At 40.1% G+C, this 13,875-nt stretch overlaps 1 protein-coding gene across 3 annotated transcripts in view; it reads right to left on the bottom strand.

Annotated features, from left to right (window-relative positions):
• LOC133408410 (plexin-A1-like) overlaps positions 1 to 13,875 on the bottom strand; it is a 209,212-nt gene that overhangs the window by 34,164 nt on the left and 161,173 nt on the right. For all 3 annotated transcript variants that reach the window (XM_061687296.1, XM_061687294.1, XM_061687295.1), the window contains 3 exons: positions 13,395 to 13,491; positions 10,633 to 10,823; positions 3,231 to 3,382 (listed from right to left, as the gene is read on the bottom strand). In XM_061687296.1, coding sequence (XP_061543280.1) covers positions 3,231 to 3,382; positions 10,633 to 10,823; positions 13,395 to 13,491 — 440 coding nt within the window. The remainder of the gene's footprint in view (positions 1 to 3,230; positions 3,383 to 10,632; positions 10,824 to 13,394; positions 13,492 to 13,875) is intronic.

A 13,875-nucleotide genomic window follows, 5' to 3' on the forward strand; every position in this document is an offset into this window, starting at 1 on the left:
AGCGGGTTAAAGTGAGCAAGACTGATTAATTGAACAAGCTCATATCCTACACATCTCCTTGGCTTCCCTCACTCTCTGAGATGAGTTATTAACTCCCATGTTTCCAGACTCCCAGCAGGTGGTCATGGCAACTGCAGTTGCACTGCATTTCACATTCCGATTCAGTATGTTGTATGTCCATTGTTTCTATTTTCCCTTTCATTTATTCCCTGGACTCCCACTAGGAGCTGTGATTAAAATGCTGGACAGCTCTCAGTGAGAAACCTGGCTTCAAAATGAGACGCTGTTGAATTGAGATGTTATTAAATACCTAGAAAGAGAATGTTCACGATAAATTGATGGTAAGTGGATGAAATATATCGCATTCCATCAATGAAGTTCTATGACATTTGACATGTCACAATCTATTTATGAGATGACAATCCTGCAATAACAATAAAGATATCCACTGTGTGCAGTGCCGTATCAATTTAGTGATGGAACAATGAATGTGTGCATGGTCTGGTAATAAGTGTCATCAGAAAGGGAGATGGAATGAGAACTACAGTAACCCAAATTATTGAAAATCACACCTCTGGACAATTACATTTTCAATTAACCAACCTAACATGAATTTGGGAGGAAGTTTGAGTACCTGCAAATCCACACAAGCCCAGGGAGAACATGAAAACTCCATGTGGGAGGGCCTGGGCTGAGGTTTGAACTCAAAACCTCTCGTCTGTGACTCAGACGTGCTACCCACTATCCTACCATGTAGTATGTTAAGAGATATCCATAAAAAAAAATACATCCTTATTTTTTCATTTGAATTCAAAGTTCTGTGTCTAAAATGGCTCAAACTCTTTATCAATATCGGTGTATCTGCAATGTTCTACTTGAAAAGTGTAGATGATTGTAATACTCTTGATCAGGGGTGGGCAACATGCCAACAAGCTAACTTCAACTGTGTTTCATATTAATTGAATGAATTTATTTAAAGAATTAAACTGTATTGTTGTAATACTCTGTGACTTGTGTATATAAGATATGTTGTAATAATTAGGAAATATAAATGTAAACAAAATTATAGACAGTCATTAAAATTAAATTAACATTATATCCCTAATTAATCAACATTCACAAAAAATGTCTACAGTTGAATCTTTTTCTCTATATTTTTAAAGTTTACTGACTTATGAGTACCAACCACAAACTCCTATTATTTATTCCTCCCAAATGATTATCAAGATAGCTCCCCCTGGCCCTCTTCCCACCACAGTACAGGAATGGTAGCAACATGAGGACCACTTTTGTCGTCGATTTTGTGAAAAAAATGTCTCTAGAGGGTTCTGAAAAAACGTTAAATATAGTGACAAATTGATAATGTCTGTAAATCGGCAACACTGAAGACAAAAGTCGCTCGCTGGTACCGCCCACACAAGTGCACATCAAAACAAAAGCAGTAAAACACCACCTTTAAAATAACAACACATCATATTTGACTTTTTATTTTGGCTTCATAAGACTGCGAGGGCCAGTCAGAGACTGTGGATGGGCTGGATGTGGCCCACAGGCAGTACTTTGTCCAGAGCTGCTCAAGATTATACCAGAAGTTACCAGGATCTTTTAGAGTGGTGCAAAAGATTGTGTTTCCTCAAAGCTATCCGATAAGATTATACAAATGTATCATTTTTTTTTAATGTAAAAAAGAAAATTACCCATATTATTAACGTTTTATAGTCTTTTGTCACTTTCTGGTATCATTTCTAGGAGGAGGAAAAAATAAAAAAATAAAAACAATCACCCAATTAAGTAACATTCAACATTTTGCCTTGTTTTGAATAATTCTAGACTTCACTGTTTATACAGTATGTATATAGTGTGTCTACATTGTGCCTAACTATCAGTGCAAATCATTTTCCTCCTCCAGCAGCTGACCTTAGACCTACAGCGTCAGTCGCATAATCTTGCTTCTCTTGTGTTACAGGCAGCTCTAACAGGGTCACAGAAATGAAGAGGGTAACCAGGCTACTAATGGCGCTGCATGGCTAACATCACTTTTAATTATCGGGACAGCTTGACTGCCAACAAAGGCCCCTCCTCCTCCTGCTCTGGGTGCTATGGCAACAAGCCACGACAGTGTTACAGAGCGGACAGGGTTAAAAATTTGACACCTTGGAGACGATCAAAAATACAAAATAAACACACAGTAGAGAAAATGTAGAACATAGGGTCGCCAAACATTGGACCAGGAGGCAGATGTATTGTAGATCGTTCCTGTGAATATGATAATGTGAGTTTATGAATTATAAAACAACACAAACATGTCTCCAGCATATTTCCAAAGCCATTTCCGGGACACCTGTCATCCCCGGCTTGAGCTGTACAGCATTCTTTGTCCTCTGTCAAAGCATCAAAGTCAAATTTGTGATGTTTCCTTCCTTGTGACAGATCCAAAGATGATAAATCTGCTGGGACTCTTGTGCAAAACTCAGCAAGTCTATCGTTTCAGTACAAATGACAGCGACAGCACTGAAAATAGAATATTGAGGACACTTCCAGCTGCGACAAGCCGCCACCCCACCCATTTTGACCCACTCTAATATATGCATCTTTTCATTTTAATTCAATTCCAAAGAAATGGGGAGAGTGGGTCATAAAAAAAATGATGGTTGATGTATTACACCGAATACAATTACTGAAACTGTTTGTCCTGTTTACAGTGAAAAACATACTGAACCGCAAGCTTCTGCATGCTCGCTGCTCAAATAATCTTTCTCCCTTAATATAGTGTTGTAGTTATAAAAGGGAGTAAGGCTCCACTCACAATGGCCATCATGCTTCAGAAAGTTCCCAGAAAACATCACCTAATAAGAGGGAGTGCTCACATGGCAAAGCTTTCAAGAATATACACCACCCAACGCAAATGTCATTTACATTGCTGCCAGAAGGGGCTGATTCACTGTGATGAAGGGGGTTAAATGAGGTGATTCAATTGTGATTGTACTATAATTCTGATTGATAGTGAGTGGAATAAAATGTTTCATGTTAAATTAGCTGCCATTCGTCTTAACGTGGACTTCCACTTTAAATAAGAGGCAAGCCCAGTACTAAAACATATTTTGATTTGAATGCAGAGCAGCACAACAACTGAGGAACCCTGAAGAGGACCTCAGCGTTAACATCAACATGATCAGAGACAAAAAAAAAAAAAAAAAAAAAAAAAAAGAGTTAAGATGATGTCAACATACTGCTCAGCACTGATGTACTGGTCTTCTTGAGGGTTGCATGCCACTTTTCCAATGCGGACTCCATGCTGGATGTCCTTGAACTGGAGACCCAAATTTTCTCCGGTGATTGTCAGCATGGTTCCTCCCTGTCTGGGCCCAGTCTCAGGAAAAAGCTGCAGGCAGAAGAAAGAAAAGAATATCTCAGTCTTACAAACAACAACAAAAACCCATCTATCGACACAAGTTACTGACCCCCCACATTCATTGGATATAATTTAAGATTATTTGCCACTTAATTAAGTTAGATGAAAAATGACAGCGGATCCATTACAGCAACTTCAGCTCTGACAAACATCCACAACCTGCCAACGAGAGCATGACTAAGACGCATCCACTCAGCCCTCACTTACATCTCTCTTTTGACCCTCAGACTATTAATCTACTGAACACAATTACAGCACAGTGACATTGGATCCCACCATTTCCCCTAGAGTTCCGTAAAAGTTGTGCAGAGGTGCTAATGGCTACCCAAGACTAACCACATCGCTAATCACTTCACCATTCAACCACATCATGGACGCAGACAATAGTCCCTCTGTTAATCAGTCATTGCTAGGATGATTAGGGCTAAGGCTAATTGGATTAGGAATTGATGGGGGGGGGGGGGGGGGGGGGGTCATCTGTCAAATTGTATGGGAGGAGGGTAAACCATATGCTATCATGTAGTTATGGTGAGATAACTTGGACATTGCTGGAAGAAAACGTGTCTACTTGTGAACAGATTTGCTTCGAAGGTACCTATTGTGGTTGTTGTGATCCCATCACAACAGGGTACCAGTGATGATGAAGACCATAAAGAAGGAAATGAATGCGCAACATGGTAAAGCGGCACACACATCTTTGTCCTGGCTGCTCAGTATAATAGTGTTAAAAATAAAAGAACTAAATGTACACTGGTAAGTGACTTAAATTTAGTGTATCCGGTAATCGATGAGGCGACGTTGTATTTCTTTTTCTTTTAAATAACCAGACCCTTGCCATCTCCCCTGCAGACTCATATGTCAACGACTTGGCCTCTTGTGCAAATCTGCATCGTTGCCGGTTGTCCGGTACAGGAATTTCTGTGTACAGGCTATTCAGCACAATATGTCCATCTCCACAATAAATAACAATAGTAATAAAATAATGAAAGGCTTTTCGCTGGAAATGATACGAGACAGTTGGAAAACACACATATCCAAAGTGATATGTATGGATAACAGGTGGCTAATAGACATGATAAGGACAAATTGTCGTTCCAGCATTTTATTATCATATACTGAATGGGTTAACTCATTTTTTTACATTTAACAGTTAAGAATGTTAAAATGGTACTTAATGGTTCTAAAGGTAAGGGTTTATGATTGAGACGATTTGACCTTTGAACTGATTTCTCCAATAATATTTGATTCATGTAAAAACTATTCTAAAATTAGAACAAACTGGTGTACCGGAAGGGATCGTGTTTAACTTTTGAGGCCACCATAACGCCTGTCAAAAAGAAGAAGAGGAGGCAACTATTTCTGGCCAAAACAGATTTGAAACTGTACAACTCTGTATATCTTGTTCATTAAATTCATAAAATGCACAGTGGGGGATATAGTAGCTTTTCATATTTTTATGACTTCAGATGTGAATGGGGTCAGCAGCGTAGGACAATTCCTCAATACCACCTAAAATCATACATTCTCTCATAAACAATCATCTTACATGCTGCTCTCCTCACACTGATCTGTGCAGTGAACAGCTGAAGAAAAATAAGTTATTGTCCCAAATTTTCATAACACTGAGCAGGAACACAATGGAATGGGAGCAATGCTGAGTGTCATGCAGGCCAAATCTGAAAGGCCACCGTGATATAATGATGGAGTGTTCTCTATCGTACATGTACAAAGCTTGTGGGTGAGTATCTTCTGCTCTCTCCCTTGCCCTTTCCTTCTTCCTCTCTGCTTTTGTGCCTTTTCAACCCGCTCGTCTCTTTTTCGGCGTGCATGAATGCATGTGTTTTAGTTGGAGACAAAAGAATGATTGGCATAAAGTGCCGCAGTCGTCAAGAGTCTCCAGATATGGTAATCAAATCCCTTTCTCTGTTCGGCTGGGCTTATCAAAACACACACAAATACAAAACTTGTCATTTCCACACTGAAACAACACAAACAAAAAGCACTCTTTCATAAAAGCCACCAGCTTAAACATTGCTCTATTCTCTCCATACAGTCACAGCTCTTGACTTCCATTGAAAGTCGCTTTCTCTCATTCTCATCTACAACTTGTCCCGTCGTGTCAAAGGCTTTACGCCAGACCTATTGTGCCTGCTCGAGCAGCAGTGCAGCGACAACAGCTACTGGTTAGAAAAGGGGGAGAAATTGGTGGGGCAAGGGGCAGAGAATGAGAGATTGTGAAAAGGCTGTGTGAGGCTTTACACATGTTTATCAGCTATATCACAGACCCACAAAACTAACTCACCGTTTAAAGTTTCATACATTTTTCATCAATCAAGTGGAAAAACTTGATTATATTGAAAATAAATGGTTTGTAGTAAAGATTTAGTGTTTTATTAATACAAGGTGCTACTATTCAATAGGCATCGGCTTCTTTTGAAAATTTCTCCTGAGGATAGTAATGTGACAGTTATTATAGAGCTATACACATCACCACAAGGAAATCTCAGAGGCGTCTGAAGACAGTCATGAAATGTAATAATGTTGGGGAAAATGGGAGAAGGACAAACTGAATGGATTTGGGAAGAATAGAACGAACGGAAAAGGATGTGAAAAGTGGAAACAACACAAGAAATGGTTGTAACAGGAAAAGCGAGGTATAATGGTAGAAAAGAATGGCAATGATTCTATATATGGGGCCGTTCTGTAAATGCAAAACGCATACAGTTAAGCCCAAAATTACTCATACCCTAGATTCTGTTTTTATTTGGTGAATTGTTAGTTTTTAGCTGGAAATGATACAAGACTGTTGGAAAACACACACACAAAAATAAAAGAGATGAAGAGTGATTCTGACAAAAGTCAAATTATTCATAGCCTTTCTCCATATACTTCAGGTATGTCCAGTTCTACCGCAAGGTTTAGAGTGGTTAGCACTGCTCCTTGACAGAAAGAAGGTCCCTGGTTTGATTCCAACATCACTTAACACCTGACTTTGGGGCCTTTCCGTGTGGAGTTTGCATGTTCTCCCCAGCCTCTCTGTGTGCTCTGGTTTCCCCTTACTCCCACAAAAACACCATGTTAATTTCCAGTCAGCTTCATTGACCAAAGTGCTGACACAAGCTCTTAATACACTGCCCGGACGCGAGACGGTTACTCCCCACTTTCCCTCGGGGATGGGTTAAATGCAGAGAGCTAATTTCGCTCCATAATGTGTGATGAATATTTCAAACATAAACATTTTATTGACATTATAGTTGATTAAAATCCTCTATATTATAGCTGAATACTTCTTTGAAGTCTTTTGCTACATTCTTGTGTCATTTCCGGGCAGACGATACCCATTCAACAAATTCCCTTTAACTGTCCCAGCTAAGATCTATTTTTGCAACACAAATGAAAATGATGCAGTTTGATATACGGGTTTAAAAAAGTAGTAGGCAACATGCTAACACATTGAAAATGCAAAGACCCCCATACAAGCATAGGGCTGGGTTGTTTTAATTGGTTTCTAAGGGCTAACTCTAATGCTTTTCCATTCTCCTAGGGGAGAACATGCCTGAAATAATGGATGATGGAGGACCAGGCAGCATCCAAGGCCAGTACTAGGAAAATGCTGCACAACACTCGGGGACAAGACATGTACGCGTGTGTTTTAGCTTATTTGAACTCTAACGTTCAAAATCTAATCCTTTCTTGACTTTTCTTGACATCTTTCTGTATCCGCTGATTCAACTGTGTTCACAATGGTTATTGGAAGAAAAATGTGCAAATCCAATCACAAGAACACTTAATCATCATTTGCTGTGTTTGGAGCCCATTGTAGGTCCCGGAGCTATTAGTGGAACAGTCCCAACTGCATATTCTTGAAAAAAAAAAAAAAAACATCAATCGGGCCATGCATACTCAAGAATGACACCAAATGGCCAAACTTGCCACCCTAGGAGTTTTAGATACTTTAGTGCACGGGTAACAAACTCAAGATCACACCAGATCTGGCCCACCGCATCATTTGATGTGACCCGCTAAAGCAAATCATGTGCGTTAACTTCCGTGATTCTTACTCAAATCTTTGATTCTTAATAAAACACATTTTAAATTGTCATAAAAAATGGTGAAATATTGCAATTATTTTTTTGCTACCAAACCAGTTTTTACACTAACTTGAAAAATAGATGAACAATCTATCATACCTGACTTCTGATTTCAAAAGTAGTAATCCATGAATTTGTTGTGTAAATGTAATAATATGATGCGTCGATTAAACACTATGGTTTCACAGTCATAAGGGCCCTCTGAGGGAAACCATAACTACAATGTTGCCCACAATAACAAATTGTTTGACATCCCTGCTTTAGTGTGTGTGTGTGTGTTACAATCTATTGGTGTTTCCTACCACATCCGAACATACAATTCTCTACTGTAAATGAAATGAGTGAGAGAGCGCATGAGAGAGAGAAAGAGGGAGCAAGAGACTGCGAGAGAGAGAGAGAAAGTGCGAGAGTGAGAGGATGAGAGCCAGGGAGAGGGAGACAGAGAGAGAGAGAGCAAGAGAGAGAGAGAGAGAAAGAGAGGGAGAGAGAGAGAGAGAGAGAGAGAGAGAGAGAGAGAGAGAGAGTGGGAAGAAGTGGAGTAATATTGCATTTGTGTGTTGCTCTTCTGGAGAACTAAAGAATGAAATGGATGCAGAGGAGAGATTTTCTTTGTCGCCTGCGGATGTTTTTTGGGCATTGAATGTCACACTGTAAATGTCAAAGGTGGAGAGGTGAGGCTCGTGGGTAGGCTCCGTGATAAAGAATCCTCCAGTGGTTCACTGGTGAATTGCTTCTTCTTTGTCCCTGCTGCGTTCTTTTTCCTGCCGTTATTGGTTTTTTACTACACTCGCTTTTTGACTGCCACCAACATTTTGCCCCGAGGCCAGGATTTATGCCTCAATATGCACATACTTGCAGGCACACACGCAGCAAACACCCCCACCCCATTACCACCAATTCATGTACCACACATGTACATGCACACACACAAGCCGCTCGTTTCAAAGAGATAACTGGAGTGAGGAAGGACAGAGAGAGAGAGAGAGAGATGACATTAGTTGAAGGATTTATCAATGTGCTATTGCCCCAATTATCCAGTACCTTCATTATGGATTCAGAAGGAGGAACCAACAGTCACACAGGGAATATACTCAGGGCAATTAACTGTGGAATATGTATGCAGACATATTTCATGCTTTTAGATAAAGAAAACTGGCACTTTTTCCTGGCATTCCCCCTTCAAATAAAATGACTACTCGTGTTGTGTTGAAGACTTCAAACATGCCAATGGATGGTCAGTGTTCGTGTGTGTGTGTGTGTGCGTGCGTCCGTGCGTGTGCATGCGTGTGTGTTTATGAAGAGTATGCCATTCCCTGTGGTGAGCTGTAGTGACCCAGGTCACAGTGAGACATAGGCCACCGCCATGGTTATGGATGGCAACAGATTGGTACACCACAGTGTTTATACGCCTCAGGCCACCCGGCATGTCAGATGTACAGCGCATACACATACACACTCAGCACTCATGGCGGAACAACACACTCCACATTCGCTTTGTTGATCTTTCTCATACACACTTTCCAGGCAAACATACTCTGCTTCCTTTGGTGGGAGTGTGTCGGTTTAAAGTAGGCTACAGTTGTGTATTCATCTCTCGTCTATAATCACATCAGTGTATTCAGATTCGTTGTGTGTGTGTGTGTGTGAGAATCGCCTCCTCCTGGTCGGCCCATCTGTGTTGTGTTTGCCGTCATGGTCATGGTGTCGAAGATGTCTACCCTCCCTGCTGCGTTCAACCATGTTCCCTACCCTGATTGAGGCCAACGAATGACGCAGTCAAGGCAGGAGAGTTCAACTTTCTTCTCCTTTTAATGGTTTGCCTTTGGCAGTCAGCGATTCTTGTCAACCAGCAAATTATGAATTTGGGAGTTTTTGAGCAAGAGGCAATCCAACTTCAGTTACAAAGTACATACTGTCAGTTAAATCAGGCTGGACCCCTGACCACCTCCTTTACACAAACCTGACGTTTGTTATTTGGAATGTTGAGTGACTGGGTAACACACAAAACTTTGAAGGAAAAGTGGGTTGAGTATTTGTTCAACTTAGTGGCTCGAGGATATGTTGCTTTTATGGATTTCAACAGCTAATAGGAACTAAAGGTTGATACCGTAAACAAAGACAATTTCACAGGATAGGATACAAACGCAGACATTATCTAACGGTGTATTGGGCAAGCTTAAATGTCAGATGGCGCCACTGTCATACAAGTCTAGGTTAGAGTCATATTTTAGGGGGTAAATAAATATCTAAGTTAAGCGACACTTTGGAGGGCCAACCTCAGAGTTTTGTAGTGGTGAACTTTCTACACTGTGTGACAATGTTCAAAAAAAGGAACATGAGGCATGCAAGCAATATCAGTCAACTCATTAAACCATTGTCATTCGTCATTAAAGTCAAGACTGAGTGTTTTTGCATTGTAATATCTATCATGTATAACTTATCCATCCATACATTTTCCGAGCTGCTTTTCCTCACTAGGGTCGCGGGCGTGCTGGAGCCTATCCCAGCAGGAGGCGGGGTACACCCAGAACTGGTTGCCAGCCAATCGCAGGGCACATACAAACAAACAACCATTCGCACTCACAGTCACACCTACGGGCAATTTAGAGTCTTCATGTGGGAGGAAACCAGAGTGCCTGGAGAAAACCCACGCAGGCACAGGGAGAACATACAAACTCCACAAAGGCGGGGCCGGGGATTAAACCCGGATCCTCAGAACTGTGAGGCTGACGCTCTAACCAGTCGGCCACCGTGCCGCTGTATAACTTATTTCCAAAGCAATTATTTCCCACCAATCAGAACAAATCGGAGGTTGATTAGCGACCGTTGTTTTCGAGCATTAAGGTTCCATTGTACTCTAAGTTAATGAAAAGATTAAAAGTCAGGTAAATATTAGAAACTTTAGGAAAGAAGTTGGATCAAAAACAGCATGTTGCTTTTTTTTTTTTAAATATACATCATGGTATATGACAATTGCATCTTACGAACAATATTTATGTGCAAATCTGTGTATACTGTATATTCCTTAGCTCTTCAGTCACTGGTTATTGTGACCATACTTTGAAGCATTGCCAAGTTGTTACATGTGCCTCATGGGTGAGCTTCTGTCATGTCAGGAGCATGGCTTACCTTGGTGATCTTGGGGTGTGCACAGCGGCTGTTTCCCGTGGTGGCATGCATCCAAGTGCTCTCTGTAGGAGTGCACTCCTGCCTGAGGGAGCACTTCTTCTCTTGCACACACCAGCCACACTCAAATCTGGGGTTGGCCTTCAGACACATCCCACAGCTGTCTCTCAGTGCATAGCATTTATACAGGTGAGCTGTGGAAGAAAAGTATAAGATTTTCTTGCAGGAAGAGAAGGACTAACTATCCTGAAGGCTACAACCGATTGAAGATAAAAACATTTTCTTATTAACTTTTCATTAGCATTTCAAAAACTGGTTCAATGTCACCATCTAAAGCAAAATTTCCCCCAAATGCCTCAGGAATTGTACAGTGAAATCCCGTCTTCTCTCTGCTATTCCATCCCCAAATCCCATTGGTCATGGAGCAGCTTTAAAGCAATCCCATACCAATTAATGTCTGGTAAATGACTCCTTCCTAATTACATTAACATATCAGTATTTTAGAAAATGTCTAATGCGACACAAGATGATTATCATGATTGAGAAATAGGATGGGAGCTGGCAGGGAACTAAGATAGGCAGGAGGAAGGCCGTCGTTTTCACAGGCACAACGTGTAACAAATGTACAGACTCCCAGAAAGGGTCATATTGTGCTGAAAATAAAACACAATTTAGAAATGCTGTGACCTTGAAAGGACAACAGGTTTGAATCGTATCATCAAGTCTAATTGAATGGAGGCCCACACTTTGATGGAACCAGTGCCATGAAAAAGTATTGGCAAATTTCTTTTAATTCTTATTTGTTTGTATCGTTTGCCCTCTTTGTTTAAAATCATCAAACAAATGTAAAGATAACCCACGTAAACATAAAATGCAGTTTTTAAATGGTGATTTTATTTGTTAAGAAAAATATACTATTCAAAGCTACCTGGCCCTGTGTGAAGAAGTAATGCCGCCCCAAACCTAATAACTGGTTGGGCAACTCTTAGCAGCTTTTCTACAACTGGCAATGACTCTTTTACATCTCTGTGGAGATATTTTGGCCAAGTCTTCCTTGCAAAATTGTTTTTGAGGATGAAAGGTCTTTTTAAGATCATGCGACAGCATTTCTATCAGATTCAAGTACAAACTTTGATTAGGCCACTCCAAAACCTTTGTGTTTCTTTTAAGCCATTCAAAGGTTGAATTGCTGGTGTGTTTTGGATGTTGAGATCATGAAATGATGGATGAAGATTCTAGTTCAGGATTTTCTGGTAAAGCGCAGAATTCATGGTACTATCAATCACAACAAGTCATCCAGGTCCTAAAGAAGCAAAGCACCCCCAGACCATCACATTACTACCATCATGTTTGACTGTTCGTATGAGGCTCTTTTTCTAAAATGCTGTGTTACATTTATGCCAGATGGAACGAGAGACACACCTTCCGAAAAGTTCAACTTTCGTCTCGTCAGTCCGTAGAATATTCTCTCAAAAGTCTTGGGAATCATTCAGATTATTATTATTATTATTTATTTATTTTTTGCCAAAGTAAGACGATTCTTTATGTTCTTTTCGGTCAGCAGTGGTTTTTACCTTGGAACTTGGAAAACATTTTACAGTCTCTTCCATATTGTTGAGTTATGAACACTGCTTTAAAGTGAGGCAAGTGATGCCTGCAGTTTTGTTTTTGTTTTTTTTTAGATGTCCCGGTTCCTTTGTCACTTCTGCAGGAGTAGTCGCTGCGCTTTTGGGGTAATTTTTGTAGGCTGACCACTCCTGGGTAGGTTCACCACTGTACCATGTTTTCTCCATTTGAGGGTAAAGGCTCTCACTGAGGTTTGCTGGAACCCTAAGGCTATAGAAATGGCTTTGTAACCCTTTCCAGACTGATAGATCAAGACAATTACTTTATTTCTCATCTGTTCTGAAACAAAGTGGGGAAACTATGCAAAAATATAAGAATGTGAGAAGAAAGAATACTTTTTTCATCACACTGTATATGCAGAACTGGAGACAACAAGTATAACATAAACATAATAATAAAATATGCTATAATTATAAATAATATTATGTTACACCAAAATCCAAGCTTCTTCTTTGAGCTGTAATCATTAAACAGATGCAGTCACAGCAAAGTATGTTGGTGTTGTCCATGTCATCTGCAGGCCATATGGACCGTGGCAATGATTTACTTTACCACACAGCAGGAAATAACGTTACGCCCCCTGCTGCAATGTATCGGCTGTAATAATTATGGAGCTAGCACAGTAAAGACATGCCTATTAGCAATTACATCCAGCAGACATGATCTCATTGTCTGCTTCCACAGTGGTACATCGAGTATGCCTTTAACCCTAAACATTATCAATCTTTGGTAGGTATGCAAGGAAGGTGCGGCAGCATTCAGCTTTAATCATATATCAAGGCAATAGTAGGCTTTTGTCTGTAACTAGCTGGCTTCAAAGTATAAACACGATAAAGTACATAGAGGCCACAAAAAGTCTAGTATGGGACGCTATAGTGTGTGAGGGTTTGGCTTACATTCTTACAAGAGGGAGCATGTTTCAAGTGTGTTAATAAAGAATGGTTACAATACTACTGCTGCACGATTACAGAAAATACGCAAACACCCAAACTGTATGCAATGAAATAGTTAAGCTGGTTATGCATTAAACATTTCTATAACAGGTAAAAATTATACTTTCCTCCTATCACACAACTAACATAATTTGCTAATGTGGATTGACAAAGTTGGTTGATGAATGTGAATCCAAAACACGTTACCTTTTATGTTGTAGGGGTTGTCGATATTAAAGTTTCCATTCCAAACCACAGACAAATCCACTGGAAGGTCACTGATGTCATTTCCATCATAGGCATACTGAAAGTTAAGGAAAAAAAATAAAATAATGTCATTCACATTCAGATCAAATTATATGAAACAATACTTTTATCATGAGAAACTCAGAGATTGCAAAACGAAGAGAAAACGTGCCAAAATAAAAAGCCTATTCAGTTGAGCTGGCGGCTGGTAGTAATGTCATAACCTGCGCTGCTCCACCAGTTGAAGGGCCATAAAAATGACTGATGAGAGACAGGCTATATTGTGATTTTAACACACCACACATTCGCACTGCCTGGCAGAGTACAGAGTTGATTAAGAGATTGTAATCCTCACCACCGGATGACTCACTCTATTCAGTGATGAATGAAAAGCCTAATATATCTTCCACAATAACATTCACATCTAATTTCATTTTTGCAT

Source organism: Phycodurus eques, chromosome 10 (assembly GCF_024500275.1).
Source record: "Phycodurus eques isolate BA_2022a chromosome 10, UOR_Pequ_1.1, whole genome shotgun sequence".
NCBI classification, from domain to species: domain Eukaryota; kingdom Metazoa; phylum Chordata; class Actinopteri; order Syngnathiformes; family Syngnathidae; genus Phycodurus; species Phycodurus eques.